This window comes from Furipterus horrens, unplaced genomic scaffold (genome assembly GCF_987537825.1).
Source record: "Furipterus horrens unplaced genomic scaffold, mFurHor1.1.pri manual_scaffold_17, whole genome shotgun sequence".
NCBI lineage: Eukaryota > Metazoa > Chordata > Mammalia > Chiroptera > Furipteridae > Furipterus > Furipterus horrens.
This window is the reverse complement of record NW_028327187.1, coordinates 39,542,066-39,559,678: the sequence shown is the minus strand read 5'-3', so window position 1 is coordinate 39,559,678 and position 17,613 is coordinate 39,542,066. Positions and strand designations below refer to the sequence as shown.

The 17,613-nt window shown below is 44.7% G+C and overlaps 1 protein-coding gene across 2 annotated transcripts in view; it reads left to right on the top strand.

Annotated features, from left to right (window-relative positions):
* Positions 1 to 413: 413 nt before the first annotated feature.
* SLC25A43 (solute carrier family 25 member 43) overlaps positions 414 to 17,613 on the top strand; it is a 48,342-nt gene continuing 31,142 nt past the window's right edge. For both annotated transcript variants that reach the window (XM_090264475.1, XM_090264474.1), the window contains exons 1-3: positions 414 to 782; positions 10,543 to 10,784; positions 14,243 to 14,415. In XM_090264475.1, coding sequence (XP_090120601.1) covers positions 508 to 782; positions 10,543 to 10,784; positions 14,243 to 14,415 — 690 coding nt within the window. In that variant the 5' untranslated portion in view covers positions 414 to 507. The remainder of the gene's footprint in view (positions 783 to 10,542; positions 10,785 to 14,242; positions 14,416 to 17,613) is intronic.

Here is a 17,613-nt window from a genome sequence, read left to right as displayed (position 1 = left end):
GCAGGCTAACGCTCAATCCACTGAGCCACAGCAGCCAGGCCTAATATAAGTTACTTAAGGGAAAGATAAGTTTCTCATGAGTCTTCAGGATCTCTTCTAGCCTTTAGCTTAAAATAATCTGCATACCACAGAGACACGTTTTAGGGTGACTGGTTCTGAACCCTTACAGGGTGAACAAGAAGAGAGGCAGCAGTGAATACTTAGGAAACAAGAAGTCTAGCTGGCTGGGCCTCTAGAGAGCACAGTGACTCTTTCTCAACAGTCAACAAACGTGCCAGCTGCAGAGCAAATTGTAAATCCGGGAGGCTCTGGGCTGTGGCAGCCTCCTCTGCTCCACCCACCGCACCCCACCCCACTCTGAGGCTGCCAGGGCGGGCCAGCTTCCCGGGCTGGCGGCGCGTCCGTCCCTCTGCGGGCAGGCTTCGTCTGCCCCCTCTGCCGAGAGCCTGGGAGCCCCAGGCCCGAGACACTCCGTGTCCTGGGCCAGGGCTCTGCCGGCGGGGCGCGATGGCGACGTGGCGGCGTGATGGCAGGCTGACCGGCAGCCAGCGGCTGCTGTGCGCGGGGCTGGCCGGGGCGCTCAGCTTGAGCCTCACCGCGCCTCTGGAGCTCGTCACTGTGCTAGCCCAGGTCGGCGTGGTGCGAGGTCGTGGCCAGGGGCCGTGGGCCACAGGGCTCCGCGTGTGGCGGGCCGAGGGGCCCCGGGCCCTGTGGAAGGGGAACATGGTGGCCTGCCTGCGCCTCTTCCCTTACAGCGCCGTGCAGCTCAACGCCTACCGCAAGTAAGGGCCGGGCTGTGAGGGCGGGTGGTTCAGGAGCCCAAGAGCCGGGACCGCTGGGGTTCCAGGGTCAGGGCCCTGCCGCGGGCCCCACTTGTTTTACTGATCGCGTGGGAGACCCTCGGGGCAGCTTGGTGGACAGGTGACATATTCAGCCCCCAAAAGCGCAGTCCCCAAGTTTATCACGTGCCCTTGGTATTTCTTCCTGCCCAGGTGCAATTTTGTAGGGGCAACCCTGACCCAGAGAGGCTCACCAGATAGGACATAGGATGGGTGAGGGGGTGGAATGTGGCAAAAGGGGATCTGGGGGATGGAGTGAAGAGACCTACAGAGAGATGACTCCTAAAACCACTCCCACTGTCCATCAACTTGGAAACTGCCTTGGCTATCCTAGGAGACACAGAACCCTTTGAAGTGTGTGTATCCAACTGTGTCTGTGTGACCAAATCCCAGAAGAAAGTATTTGATAGGGCCAGGGGACTCAATCCATTGCCACACAAAAAGGCCACAGGTTTCTACATACACATAAACACACAAACGCACACACACACCCCTAAATGAAGCTTGCCTTTAGAGTCCAACAGAGGCTGCAGCTTCCCCTCCTCATGGTGTACTGCTCACTCCACACTCACTGCCCAGTGGCTTTGGGCTTCTTAGGACAGGATAATGCCTGATGAGTTTTGAAGCCTTCTCAGAGCTCACAGATATTTGCATTTTAGCTGGAAACAAAGCCTAAAAGAATAATGGGATTTCAGGAAGAGGAGATGTTTCTATGTTTGGCAGGATGGTCCCTGTGTTGCTCAGTGGGGAACACAGTGCCAACTCTGAAGACCGGCCTTGATTCTGAATTAGATAAACAGCCCACAGTCTTGAGCACATTGTTCAGCCTTGGAGGCTAACAGTCAAAGAATTTTGCCTTTGGCTCTGGGAGGCCAGAGCTGGAAGGCTTACCCGGCAGCTGACAAGCAAGATGGAATCAACCTTACACTGAGTCCTCCAGGCCAGGGCTCATTTCGCTTAACACCTGGGAGTAGAGTTTGCCTTGTCTTCCACTGAGAAGCAAAGGTAGTGAGATCACCAGGCATTTCTGTCAAGGGTCTCTTTCCTCCCCAGCACCCCCTTGCCCTCAGCTACTTCTGGCCTGAAGCCTGTAAACAGCTCTCTGAATTTTAATGACTCAACTTCTCCCCGCTTCACTCTCTTCTCCACAAAGCCGGTGTGCAAATTTTCCTTTGAATACATACCCAGGGAAAGAGAACAGACCTTCAAAGGCTGGTTTAAGTGTGGTGGCTTTTCTGGTAACCATCTAATATATACATCATTAGATTTTTAATACCCTGGCTGGTTTGGCTCAGTGGATTGAGCGTCGGCCTGCGAGCTAAGTGTCACTGGTTCGATCTTCCAGTCAGGGCACATCAGAGAAGGAAAACTCTGATTCCAAAAAACCTCCGCTGCCTTGCGGCATACCTCTTCAGAGGAAAGGCTAAGGGAGTAAACCCCGACAGAAAATCCGGAGCCGGAGTCCCTAAGGCGGTTTGACGTTGTAGTCAACACTGGCAACTCCTGCGGCGCACCTGAAGCCAAGCGGTATTGACTCCGTCTTTCCCTTGGACCCTTCAGCTGCGAAGGGAGGGGGGGTCTGCTGCATGGGCAACAGCAGACCCTCCATATCACCCTGACCAGGCTCTGTAGCTTCAGCTTCACTGGAGAGGACACTCCAGCGTCATCGCAAGATGTCGATTCAACACGGGAGGAGACAGATACCGTGTCACTCCCGAGTCGGACTGCACAGCCATTCTCGGTGGTGCAGATAGACTCTTAAGAAGCTACACCATCGTCTCTCAAGACGGACGGCTGCCGAGAGAGAGATTTTTAAAACACCTTTATTGAGATATGATTGACAAAAAATTGTATATATTTAAGGTGTACAACTGGATATTTTGATATACATTGTGAAATAATTACCTCAATCAAGCTAATTAACATATCTATCACCTCTGTATAGTTATTTTATGTGTGTGTACATCACTGAATTTTTTTTTTTTTTTTTTACTGTGTGGTTGCCTCTCACTCGCACCCCCAACTGGGGACCTGACGTGCAACCTAGTAACGTGCCCTGACTGGGAATCGAACCAGCGACACTTGGCTCGCAGGCCGATGCTCAATCCACTGAGCCACAGCAGCCAGGGCTTTACATCACTGAATTTTTAAAACTCCTGCCTCCTACCCTGTAACATCCATAGGGTGGGAAATATATCCATTTTACAGATGCAGAATTGGACACAAACTGGCCATGCCATTCATCAATGACAGAGCTGAGCTCCACTGCCTGGCTTTCTGACTTCAAATTTCATACTCTGTTACATCATGCTTCCTTTCTCTCTGCCTTTATTTGATATTAATTTACTGATTCTTCATTAAGCGCCTACTGTGTGCATGATGCTGGGGATGAGGTAAGGATGAGCTTACAAAGTAATGGAAGAATAAGACCAGTGTGTCCATAGTGTGTGATTTCCATGGTTAAAGTGCTATAACAAAAAAACACTAATGATAAAAGATGAGGAGGAAGAGAAGTGAAGACTTCACAGAGCAGAAAAACCATCTGAGTTTGGTCTTAGGAGAATGAGTAGGAGTTTGCTGGTCAAAGATCGGGAGAAAGATACTGCAGGTAATGCCATGAGCAAAAGCGCAGGTGTGGAAGGCATGCAGCATGACTGGAGCATAAGGTGTGTCTACAGCAGTAATGGGATATACAGCCAGAAAAACAGGTTGGGATCAGATGTTGGAGGGCCAGTTAAGAAGTTTGGACTTCACTTGATATACAAAGGTAGCTGTGAGAGATTTTTGGTGGGGGAAGGGAGTGCTGTGATTAAAGCAATTCAACAGTAATAACTGTCATCTGGAAGCAGGGTAGGATGACTAGAGAGGAAGAAGACTGGGGGCAGATGGCAGGACCAGTTAGGAACGTATTACACTAGTCTTTGTGGCAGCTGAGGGCACCTGAAATAGACTGGTGACAATGGGAGTGGAGAAGATTTGATGCATGGGAGAGAAAGAAGAGATAGTTACCCAGGCTAGGTTTGCTAATTATTTTCCTGCAAGATTATTTTCTTTCTGGAAACTGAAAGGAAGTATTTTAGTGAATGGCTAGGCATAAATAGAAAGTAAAGTGGTTCATTGATCATGGTGCTATCCTTTCTACATACAGACAATACCTTTGGTCTATCATTATACTGATTCATCTCTACTCTTTCCTGACCATGAATTTGCAAAATCATTGGTGGGGGCAACGGTAAAGCTTACGATCATGGATTTCAGCAAAGAATAAACATCTGAATGTTTAGAGAGTGGAATGAAGTGGTTAAATAACTTGTCTATAAACACAATTAATGACAGACCTGGAGCTTGAAACCAGATCTTCTGGCTCCACAGTTCAGGACTGTGCTCACCATTGTGATGCTGAAATGTCTGCTTACTTGGGTTAACAATCAAAAGTCCACTCAGGAGAGTCTATTATGGGTACTTGTAATACATAATGCCTAACACAATGGATGGCTTTCAGATATATCAAAGAGCCCTCACCCAACTTGATACCACAACTGCTTGCCTAGCTGCATAAGCACTGGTTTGGGTCCCTGCAGCTCTGATATTGTTCATAACCAACACCAACTCCTTATTGTGTAACCACTTCATGAGTTTGTGTTTGGCTGCTAACTTGTATTAGGTAGAAGTGTTGGCAGTTTTAACTACATATATCCAGGGTGTGTGCGATATCTGTGTGGTTGAAAAGAATGGGTCACTGCTGTTCACCAGCTTATCCAGTCTTACTGGAAAAAACTGTGGTGCATGTGTGTGGGGGTTGGGGGAAGAGCAGAAAGGGGAATGAGGGTGCCTGGCCAATCAAACAAGAACTTAAGATGTGGGAACCAGGATGGTATCAATGGCCTATTAGGGTTCCCTGCCTTGACTGTGATTCTAAGGGGAATGATAAGTGGTCATTGTCTCTGTATCAGATGGTTGGAGTCTGAAAAGAAGGGACTTCCTTTGGTTCTTTAATTTTGTATATTTGGTAGGAAGACCTGACTTTATAAGGCAATCTGATGTAAGGCAGAGTTCCTCTTCCTAGCTCATTAAGTCATTCAGTCAACCAAAGGCTTATTTCCTCTCCTGTTGCCCTTACCAGTCATGTTTTTAGCAGGACTATTGAACTCTCTTATGATCTATGCTGGGTATTAGCACAGTGTCTGGCACATTGTAGACATCTGACAAATGGATAATGAATTAATTAATGCCTTGGAAGTGGCCAAGTGGAATAGGGAATAAGGGTGAGGCAATGAGAATGAATGGTGTCTCCTTCAGCATTTCAAACTTCATCTTCTTCTAGATCGTTCTGCCTTTACTGTGGACCACTTCTCCAGTCAAGCATTTTCATTTCTTCAATCTCCCCTTCCCCTTCTAAGGTTCCTCCCACCAACTTGACCGGCCAGAGGAGAGAGGAGGGAGAAACAAGGAAGCATGCAGGCAGTGAAACTGAGTCAAATGGTCTGTTGGTGATTGCTAGATTTAGTTACCTGAATCTTTAAAAGGTAGATGGTTAAGTCAGATGACTGTTTTAGTTGGTGCAGTTAAGGTACATTAACAAAATGAAGTCAAGATTTTCCTACAGCTTGAAGGAGATGCTTAAAAAAAAATCAATGGGTGTTTACTTGGGAGCAAGGAACCATCCTAGAACCCCTTAAATAACTGCACCTGAACACCCATTCACCTTATTTAGGGCCCTGGTTTGCTGCCAAACTGAAGGAGCAGGAAAGGCACTTCTTCACTGGAGGTTTGAAAGTCAAAGCACTAGGGACATTCTCCCTCTCTTTTTAAAAAAGATACAATACTTCTATTTTATCCTAGTTCTGTTCGCTTTCCTTTTATTCAAACCCTTGCTATCCCTCTCCCTCCCAACTATCTGGCAGAAAATATCTTTCCTGGTTTGCAAGTCCCTTTTGATCTTAGCATCATCAGCAAGATGGAGTAAAATTCCTTTGCTTCCTGTTCCTGACCACTGAACATATGTCATGTAAAATTTCCTTTATAACAGTTTCTGCCGAGGTAGGCCCTCATGCCTGGGGATGTGCTGCTTCCCAAAGGGGGGATTGTAACAGAAAAACTTTCCATTTTGCATTTGGAAAAGTCCACCCAAAGTCATTTTTTACTACATTGTAAAACTGCAGAGAAACACAAAAATAATCTAGCAAACAACCATCATCCAAAATTGATAGCAAGATAGTACAAAGGATACTTCAAATGTCTTTTTTAAAAGATTTTATTTATTTACTTTTTTAGAGAGAGGGGAAGGAAGGGAGAGAGAGAGAGAAACAGCAATGTGCGCCCCCAACTGGGGACCTGGCCCACAACCCAGGCATGTGCCCTGACTGGAAATTGAACCAGTGACCTTTTGATTTGCAGGTCAGCACTCAATTCACTGAGCCACACCAGCCAGGGCAAATATCTGTTTGTTTGTTTTTTTAGTATATTTTATTACGTTGTTACAGTATCTCGAGACGGACGGCTGCCGCCGACGACGACGACAGTATCTCAATTTTCCCCTTTGCTCCCTTCTGCCCAGTACCCCCCTCCCCTACAGAAATCCCACCCCCCTTATTTCATGTCCATGGGTTATGCATATAAGTTCTTTGGCTTCACCCTTTCCTGTATTATTCTTAACTTCCCCCTGTCTATTTTGTACTTACCAATTATGCTTCTTAATTCCTGCACCATTTCCCCATTTCTTCCCCTCCCCCCTCCCAGCTGATAACCTGAGAGGGACTCTGGGTCCCTCGGAATGGATGAAGAAACTACTCAGACACACCATCTGAGGAAGGAAGGGAGGGGTTTTTTTCTGAGGAAAATCACCCCCTTTTCTTTATTAGCCAGGGTTTTTATCTACTTTCTACATGTGAAATGCATAAGAAAAACATGTAGCTCTTCACCAAATGGTTGGGAGTAATAACAAAGGGAAATGCAGATCAATACAGGGTTGAAAAACCCAGGTATTTTACACAAATTTAAAAACATTCCCTCTTACTTAATTGTTCTGTTTTTCACATTTTACTGACAAGAATTGGGGCAATTCAGAGAAAAACAGAGCAGGTTCCCTTTTCCTTAAAAGCCACTTTGCATTTCTATTCTACCTTTAAAACTCCCAGAAGGTGGGATTCATAGCAAGCATGAAAGACAAAAACCAGCTGGTAAAGACCCAGGTTCCCGTTTTTTGGGCCAGGCTCCACACAGTGGTCGTCAGTCTTTTGAACTATGCCTTCTTGTTGTTACAGAACCCTTGGGCTGCTCCAATTGAAACAGAACCCACGGGCTGTTTAGTTAGGGACCCGATTGCCCGCTGCCAGAATTATAACTCTTAATACCAGAGTTGGTGAAAAGAAAAAGAATTGTTTATTTACACATAGTCCTGCCTCCCCCTCCCAGACCTGGCCAGTCCTAGGAAAATCAGAAACACCGTTTCCCTACTTCCTAGGCACAGTTCAGCTTTACCAGCAGCTGCCAATCACTCTGTTCTGATTGGGGAGGCCCTTTTTGTGCTGTGGTGCCCTCCAGCTCTCAATGCAGGACCACCTGGATTCTCAGCCTCCTTGCAAACTGTCTTCTTTCTGTAAACCACGTGGATCTCCTCTCCTTCTCCAAAGCACCCCTGCGAACACCCTCCATCGAGGGAGACAGCCCCAGAGCGTGCCCCCCCTAAAGTGTTCGCAGCTGCCTATATATCCCTGACTGCGTCCTCTGACGCAGGGGGTGTTGCCAATAGTTCTAATCATTCACAGAACCCCACGTAGGCTCTGTGTACTTTCCATACCATCTCCTGGTTCAAGACTCCTCCCATCCACCTGAGGCCTTGGAAGCATCCAAGCAATTTTGCATAATGAAAGACACCAGCCACCAGCCTCAGGCGTGTGGAGGCATTCTGAAAGCTGCTTCTTTCTCCCCATCCCCCAGCCTCAAACTCCAGGGATTTTTGGACTCCCCTGTTTTTGTAACATTGTCTCCCACAATAACCCTCCAAACGATCCCCATACCTATGATTTTGTTCCTATTCTGGTTTGCTTAGTTGGATTTTGTTTTTATTTTTTAGATTCAGTTGTTGATAGTTGTGAGTTTGTTATCGTTTTAATGTTCATAATTCTTCTTAAATAAGTCCCTTTAACATTTCACATAGTAATGGCTTGGTGGTGATGAACTCCTTTAGTTTTACCTTGCCTGTGAAGCACTTTATCTGCTCTTCCATTCCAAACGATACCTTTGCTGGATAGAATAATCTTGGTTGTAAGTCCTTGCATTTCATCACCTTGAATACTTCTTGCCAGTCCCTTCTTGCCTACAAAGTTTCTTTTGAGAAATCAGCTGAAAGTCTTATAGGCACCCCTTTGTTGGTAACTCTCTGCTTTTCTCTTGCTGCTTTTAAGATTCCCTCTTTATCTTTAATCTTTTGCATTTTAATTATGATGTGCCTTGGTGTGGTCCTTTTTGGGTCCAGTTTGTTTGGGACTCTCTGTGCTTCCTGGACTTGTATGTCTATTTCCTTCACCAAATTTGGGGAGTTTTCCTTCATTATTTTCTCACATAAGTTTTCAATTTCTTGCTCTTCCTCTTCTACTTCTGGCACCCCTGTGGTTCAGATGTTTGCACGTTTAAAGTTGTCCCAGAGGTTCCTAAGCCTCTTCTCATTTTTTTCAATTCTTGTTTCCTCATTCTGTACTGGTTGACTGTTTTTTTCTTTCTTATGTTCCAAATCGTTGATTTGAACCCCAATTTCCTTCTTTTCACCATTGGTTTTGTGTGGATTTTCTTTCGTTTCATTTAGCATAGCTTTCACTTCTTCCCTTATGTGTTTACCATACTTAAGGGTATCTGTCAAGTCTGTGAGCATCTTTATCACCAGTGTTTTGAACTCTGCATCTGTTAGGTTAGCTATCTCCTTGTTTGTTAGGTTGGCTATCTCCTCGTCACTTAGTTCTCCCACTGGAACCTTGATCTGTTCCCCCTTTTGGGCCATCCTTTTCTGTCTCCTCATTTGACAGGCTCCTGTGTTTGTTTGCCTCTGTGTCTTAGGTAGAGCTGTTGCACCTGTTACATTGTAAGGGGCAGAACCTTAGGTATTTGTCAGTATAGGGTGACCCATTTCACCACGTTGTGGCGCTGTATGTGGGGGAGGGGTCCATGGGGGCCCTTTAAACAAGTGGACTCTGCTGAAAGACTGGCAGTTTCTTCCTCTACCCCAAGCCCCACTGGTTGGCACAGTCAGAAGCAATGAGACTTGATTTCCCCCAGTGCTGGGACTGGGAGCTGAGTGGTCTGGTTAGGAGCTGGGAACGATCCCCAGCTATCCCTCCTGACTTCTTAAAACATGTGACTGTGCTTTCCACCAGCCTGCTACTGCCACCATACCCCGTCCTCTCCGCCCCAGCTATGCCCCCTCCTACCTGTCTGGATGAGTATTTCTTCTTTATATCTTTGTTGGACTTCCATGCAGCTTGGTTTTCTGGAACTTCTGGTTGTTTCTAGTTTTGAGGTAGTTGTATTCCTTCTTAGTTGTGAAAGGAGACGCAGCGTGTCCGTCTAGGCCTCCATCTTGGCCGGAAGTCCTGCAAATATCTTTTTTAATTCAAGAAATAGAAATAAAATGTTATAGCTCAAGCTGCAGTCCTCTTCAGTCTCTTTCCCAGTCCAACCCTTCTTCCACCTTCCCAGAATTCTATTTTACACTTTTTTATATGTATCTATATCTATCCATGAATAATATAAGGTATGATTTTGTGAATGTGTTTCTTAATTTAAATAGGTCATTGCGACTCTGCACTTGCTTTTTTCACTCAACTTTATGATTTCTTTATGTTAATATGTAGTTCTAAGCTCATTCATTTAAACTATATAGTGTCCATAGTATGACTACACTGTAATTTATCCTTTTCCCTACCAATGATCATTTAAATGGTTTGACCTTTTCACACTTACAAACAATGCTCTTTGTGTGTTCAGATGTCCATGTGCAAGAATTTCTCTAGGTTATACTTCTAGAAATGGGATTGCTGAGGTCAAAGTAAGCATGCTTTCAATTTTACTAGATACTACAAAGTGGCCATACCAATTTGCACTTCTACAAGCAGTGGGTGAGAGATCCTGTTTCCACTCATCCTCACCATCACTTAATATTATTAGACTTTTTAATCCTTGTCAATCTGCTAGGTGAGAAATGGTATCTTGTTATTGTTTTTATTTATCATTTCCCTGACAGCTAGTGGGGTAGCACATCTTCTAATTAACCCAATCTATTTTTAAAACTCAGTTTCTGGAGATGCTCAAAGTCATTATTTCAAGAAATTCCATTTCTTTTAAGTTTCAACAGAAGCAAAAGAGTACATTACAGTTTGGTATTTACCAAGTACTTCTGCGAATTTTCACCCCACAGGCAAGCCAGAGTTGACAGTTATGTGGATAAAAGGGGGAAATGCATAAAGGGAAGTGAGAAGGACTTAAGGGTAACTATAAATAAGAAGGTTGGGCATCTCTTCCTTACAGTTAGCTAGAATTATATAAATATAGTGGAGTTGGATGTGTTATTCATCAATCCTAATTCACTAATGTGTCACTTTTCATTCTGTAAACCATTTCCAGATGCTAGAAGATGTTTCAAGTAATGTAGAGCAGTCTAGTACAATCCATAGCTGATTCCCTTGGGCTTTTTCCCCCTGTTTTCTCCCAGGTTTGTCGTATTCTTCATGGATGACCTGGGCCATATTTCCCAGTGGAGTGCCATCATGGCTGGAAGTCTCGCAGGCATGGTTTCCACCATTGTGACATATCCTACAGACCTCATCAAAACGCGCTTGATTGTGCAGAATACACTGGAACCATCTTATAGGGGGATCCTCCATGCTTTTTCTATTGTTTATCAACAGGAAGGATTCCTGGCTCTTTATCGAGGGGTTTCCCTTACAATTTTAGGTAAGGTGGAAGTTTTTGCCTTGTCCAAGGAAAAGCTGCATTCTTTTACATATATGAATGTACTGTATACCTTTATACCCAGTTAAGTCTGTTTATTGAGGTCAAGGTCATATGGATTTAGTCCATGGCTATATACAACCCTCTCCTAACTTTGGCCTGTCACATTCCAGAGAGGGGTGAAGGATAGAGTGTGAAGGTGGCTATACACATACTGTTAGGAAGACAATACCATACACTCCCCATCTGACTGTGGGAAGAAGTCTCAATATGCATACTTGCACATGCGCACATAATCAGAGTAGCAGTTGTATCTCCTGTGGTCTTTGGAGCCTGTGCCAAGGCTACACACACACACAGAGGTCACCCAGAACCTCCAATGGCCAATCCAGTAGACTTTTGCCCTTTATCTGACCTTTGTTGCAACATATGTTGAGATTGATCACCCCTTCTTCTGGAAACTTGGCTTCTAGGACCCCAATATCTCCTGGATATCTTTCCCACCTCTCTGGCAGCTCTTTTTTATCTGACTCATCTGGCTCATCTGACACTGCCAGCCCCCTACAGATCGCTAGTCCCCCAGCTCCTTCCTTTACTGTCCTTTCCCCCTCCATACTCTCCCTAGATGGCCTCATGTAAGCTGTGGCTTAAACAAGCATCATTGTACTCTAGTGACCCCCATTATCATTTCTTTTTTTTAAGATTTTGTTTATTTTTGGAGAGAGAGAGAGGGAGAAAGAGAGGGAGAGAAACAGTGATGTGAGAGAGAAACACTGATCAGTTGCCTCTCCTATTCATTGCCTCTCATACACATCCCAACTGGGAACAGAACCTGCAACCTAGGCATGTGCCCTGACTGGGAATTGAACCAGTGACCTTTTGCTTTGTAGGACGATACCCAGCCAACTAAGCCACACCAACTAAGCCACACCAATCAGGGCCCAATATCATTTCTATATTAACACTTATAAGTGCTTACTATGTGCCAGGCAGTGTTCTAAATGTTTTGCATACAATTTCTCATTCAAGCCTCATTTTACAGATGAGGAAATAGATGCTTAGGGAAGCTAAGTGACTTGCCCATGGCCACATGGATAGAAAGTGAAAGAACCTAGCAATATAACACCAGAGCCCTTTTTCTTTTAAAAATTTTTTTTAAATTTATTTTTAGAGAGAGGGGAAGGAAGGGAGAGAGGGAGAGAAACATCAATGTATGAGAGATACAGTGATCAGTTGCCTCTCACATGCCCCAAAGCAGGGACCCGGCCCACAACCCAGGCATATGCCCCAACCAGGAACTGAACCAGCAACACTTTGGTTTGCAGGCCAGCTCTCAATCCACTGAGCCACACCAGCCAGGGTCAGAGCCCTCCGTCTTAACCACTGACTGCCACCAATTCCCAGTGGCAGTACAAATACCTACTATTGCACACCCTCACCTGATGCTCCCTTGGCACATCAAACTCAAGATTAAACCCGGTGTCCTCATTACTCTCACACCTGCTCTCCTTTTGCGTTCCCTAATGAATGAGATGCTTTCCTTTCACCCAGTGGCCCAAGCCAGAAGAAACCTAGACTCACCTCAACTCTTCCTCACTCCACTCTCACTTTAGTCATCAAGTGCTATCAGTTGACCTCTTTGAACTCACCAGTCTCTCCCTCTTCTCCATCCTCATCTCCTCTGCCCTAGGTCATGCTCCTGTCACCATCTTTCCTGTGGACACTTACAAGACGATTGTCCTACCTGCTCCCAGTCTTGAGTCTCTCCTGTCTCAGTCTGCCTTGAGCACTGCAACGAGGGTGTGGTGATCTCTCTAAATGCAAGATGATTGTTTCACCACCTTTGCTCCACTGCCCTGCTCAAAAGCCTCCACTGCCTCTGGAGCTACAGGGAAAGGCCCCAATTCTTTAGAACCTACCAGATCCTTCAGAACAACCCTCTCCAGCCATAGAGAAATACTTGCATTTCCTGGAAATACTACTCTCTTTGTTTATGCTGTTCCCTCTGCCTGAACTGCCTGTCCACTCTATGCTGAATGAACTCCTACTCATTCTTCAAGACTCAGTTGAGAAGTTCTCTCTTCTGTGAAGTCCTTCCTGATCCCTCCTCCAGCAAAATTAACCCCTCTGATCCTAGTGTACCTAAAGCACTTTGTATAGCCCCCCACCTTATGGCACCTATCAGGGGCCTCACCAATAGATGGTGAACTTCTCTAGGAATTAACCTACTCTATTGTGTATTCCTGCACCTGGCCTAGTTCCCAGCACATAGCATAAACTGCACAAATGTTTTCTGAATGAAGGTAAATGGGAGACGTTCATCATTTTAAATGTATTTATTAAATATAAGTATTATAGCCCTGGCTGGTGTGGCTCAGTGGGTTGAGCACTGGCCTGTGAACCAAAGGGTTGCTAGTTCAATTCATGTGCCTGGGTTGTGGGCCAGATCCCCAGGTGGGGGCGTACAAGAGGCAACCGCACATAGATGTTGCATTCCCTCTTTCTCCCTCCCTTCCCCTCTCTCTCTAAAAATAAGTAAATATGTATATATTATTCTAAGGACAAGCAACCCCACTGTATTATACCCTCTTAAATCCCTTTTTGAGGGAGACACTTAGTCCCCCTGTAAAATTAAGATGATTCCCAAAGTTTCTGGAAGTTTGTGAAAGTGCTACCTACTGTGCTCCTCTCTCACCATATTTTCCTAGAAAGGTAAGGATGCCATACAGTGTAGGGTGCCCACTGGACCCTGATGGGGCCACATCATTTCCAAAGACAAGGTCAAGTAAGCTCCCTCACCACTACATTCTCACTTTCCAGTTTACATAGAATGTTTCCTTCTCAGCTAGAGACCAGTCCCTCGTTGTCTCCCAAAGTTGACTAAGTGCAGCCCACTAACTTTTTCTTATGAGACTGATTTTTCTTCCAACATTTTATTTTTTTACAACTTCAAACAACCAGAAAAGTTTTTATAAAAAGTTGGAAACACCCATACACCTACCATCTAGGTGCTACAATTAATAGTTGGCTTTATCACATATTTTTCCATCTCTCCATCCGTCTAGCCATTCGTCAGTCCATCTTATATATTTTTTATGATTTCCATATAACTTGCAAACATCAATACACTTCACCCCTCAACTCCTCAACATGTATATCATGAATTAGATTAGAGTTCAGTATTTGTTTATGGTTCTTTTTAAAGTAAAATTTACATACAGTAAAAGTGCTCAAACCTTTTGCAAACCCTCTGATGCATTTTGACAAATGATACAACCCCTGTTGAAACAGAACACGTTATCATCACCCAAGAAAGTTTCTTCCTGCTGCTTCAATTGGAGTGATTTTAACAAGCCCACAGAGGGTCTTGTTTACTTGCCCTGGATTCCCCATAGGCATTCATGTTCTCAAGCCAGTGTTTCCCTAGACCTCAGCGGCCTCTTCCTGTCCTTGTTTTGCAGGTGCTCTGCCTTTCTCTGCTGGCTCCCTTCTAGTTTACATGAACCTGGAGAAAATCTGGAATGAACCCCGAGATCGCTTCTCTCTCCTCCAGAACTTTGCCAATGTCTGCCTGGCTGCTGTGGTGACTCAGACCCTCTCCTTTCCCTTTGACACGGTGAAGAGGAAGATGCAGGTGAGGAGTGATTTTGGAGGGGGTAGTGGGGGAATGCCTTGCAGTGTTGGTGGGTGAGTAACAGCAGTAGAGAACACTGACCCTGAGCAATGACAGGTTTCCAAGGAGATTGTGACTGCACATACACATACTTTCCAACTCCCCACTCCAGGACATTTCTGCTGCTAACCTCAGGGCTATTGGCTCCAGCCCAAGCTGCTGTTTCATTCCCATACTCTGCTTTTTTTTAGGGCTTTTATTACTCCTCCAGATGAGGCCCACTTTTCTTTTCTCTATTCCTCTTAGCTGCCACTGCCCATGAGATCAATAAAGCCTACTGGCTCCCTATCCCTGGGGCCTCCACAGTGGAGAGAGGGCATTCTTGCCTTCACAGCCACCTCTTACCTCAGTGAAAAAGATTGTAGAGAACCAAAATAAGCCAGGAGCTATTCAATAGCCAAGCTCCAATAGTCCCTGAGTCCCTTGCTAACAAAGTAACTACGTTTGAAAAAGGTCGGTGACTTAGTGGGATTGGCCCTGTGTTTTCCCAGTTGTTACCTGGGAAACTCACATTTTCTCTACGTGTTTCTGCAACAGCCTGGCATCCAAGGTCCCAAACTAAGTAACTGGCTTAGCCTAGAATCAGCCAATTTTGATTTAAAAAAAAAATCAGTGGGCCACCCTGGCTGGTGGGGCTCAGTAGATTGAGCACCGTCCTGCGAACCAAAAGGTTGCTGGTTTGATTCCCAGTCAGGGCACATGCCTGGGTTGCGGCCCAGGTCCTTGGCTGGGGTTGTGTGAGAGGCAGCCAATCAATGTATCTCTTGCACATCAATGTTTCTCTCCCTTTCTCCCTCCCTTCCCTTCTCTCTCTAAATAAATAAATAAATATTTTTTTTTTAAATCAGTGGACTAAGTAAGGTTGGGGGTTACAAGCAGGTCTGCACAGTGAGGGTGAGCTCAGAATCTAAAACACTGAGGCTTCGCATCTGCCTTTAACCCTAACTTGCTCTCTGACAGCCTCCCTAAAACATCAGTCCACAGACTTGCCTGCCTCCCTGGCCTCTTCCCGGCAAATCTTGATTTATATGATTGATATGTGTTCCTGAAGAGCTGCTTGGATATTAATATGGGGTCAGTTGAGTCCAGTTTTAAATGATTGATCTCAGCTGAGTTTGTTTTTCCACATGTCTGTAACTTGTTCCTCCACAATCTCAGTGGCCCCCAGCTTCCCTTCTGTGGCTTTCTCAGTTGGACTGGACCCCACTTACCTCAACACTAAGAAGCTTGAATGACCCTCACTTGGTAGTTCAGTTGGTTGGAGTGTCATTTTGATACACAAAGCTTGCAGCAGGTTCCATCCGCAGTCAGGGCACATACAAGAGGCAACCAATAAACTCATAAATAAGTGGAACAGCAAATCAGTGTTTCTGTCTCTCTCCCCCCTTCCTCTCTCTCTAAATTCAATAAATGAAAAAATATATACTCCAAAAAGCGTGAAGGTACTTATCTCAACCTATTAAAAAAAGCTGCCTTCAGAATAATGCATATCACAATGACATTCAATTCTCTGCTTTAGTCCATCAAACCCCTCATCTATCTGGGTTATGTTCCTTTCCTGTTCTTTGTCAAAACGGATGAATAATTGTCATACTATTATAATTGTAATGTAGATGCAGGTTCAGAGCCTACTCAGTGCATGATTATTTGTAATCCATTATGCCTCATTTTAAAAAAACTGTACATACACTTAAAAATGGTTAAAATGGTCAATTTTATGTTATTTATGTTTTGCACAGATTGTGGAAAAGTATGAAAAAGAGAACAATTACTTATAAGCCCAACACATATGCACTATAATGACTAATAGTTTTCCTTTTATGTCTCTTTGTATGTGTGTGCATGTGCATACATATGTGTATGTACGTAAATATAAATATATAATACATATATATGTAAGGGTTTTTTTTACATTGTGTTCCTACTGTATATAAAAATTAGTATCCTGCCTGGCTGGTGTGGCTCAGTGGATTGAGTACCAGCCTATGAACCAAAGGGTTGCTGGTTCTATTCCCAGTCAGGGCACATGCCTGGGCTGCGGGCCAGGTCCCCAGTTGGGGGTGCACAAGAAGCAACCACAGACTGATGTTTCTCTCCCTCTCTTTCTCCCTCCCTTCTCCTCTCTTTAAAATTAAATAAATAAAATCTTAAACAAGAATTAGTATCCTGCTTTTCCCACTTACTATAAAATGGATATTGCCCTAGCCCATCAAGTGTTGAGAATTTCTTTTTAAATTATCACATAATATTCCACCATATGGACATGCCACAAATGTTCTTTTTTTTATTTTATTTTATTTTTTTAAGTATATTTTATTGATCATATTGTTACAATAGTTCCAATTTTTTCCCCTTTGCTCCCCTCCGCCCAGGACCCCCCCTCCCCAACAATCCCCTCTCCAAGTCCATGCCCATGGGTCGTACATACAAGCTCTCCCGCCTCACCCTTTCATATATTCTTCTTCTTCTTTTTTAAAAATAATTAATTAATTAGTTAAATATTTTAACAATAAAAAATAACAATCCCTCCCTCTCAGACTTAAGATCCTTTACAATCTTATAAAGGACAATGGACGAAGGTCTCGAGCTCCTCTTGCTGCTTCAAGCTGGACATGGTCGTCGTCCTACCTACCCGTGGGTCAAGAAATCCCTAATAAGAGTCGGGGTGTGGAGGGGAGGGTGGCCTTCCCACAAGGGGAAGGATCGTGCAGACTCCAGGTTGGTTGGGTGTCTCTGGACAACGGCGTGTTTGGTTTAACAGGCTGGCATCCTTGTTGTATTCTGGGGGCAACAGGGTTAAAGGACATCATTCAATCCGTAACCACTAGATGACAAAAGACAGGTATTAATTTTTCAATGTCCCACATTAGGGAAAATAAGGGCTTCTTTGGAGGAAGGTATGCCAGGTACATCTCACCTGTCCAAAACCCTTTTGCCCATTATACTTAGTTTGCACTGAGGGACATATTTTAGGTTTCCCCCCTCTCAGGCCTCTGGGCTCTTTCTGTCCAAGCCATTAGGATAGAAAAGAGAAACCAGTTTTAAAGTGAAGCCCACAGATGACCCCGTTCTTCACCAACCCAGCCACTTAGTTCAGCCAAACCATTGAGTCTCAGGAGGCAGCGATGCAGACAGGATTAAGTGAGGCCTATACGTACA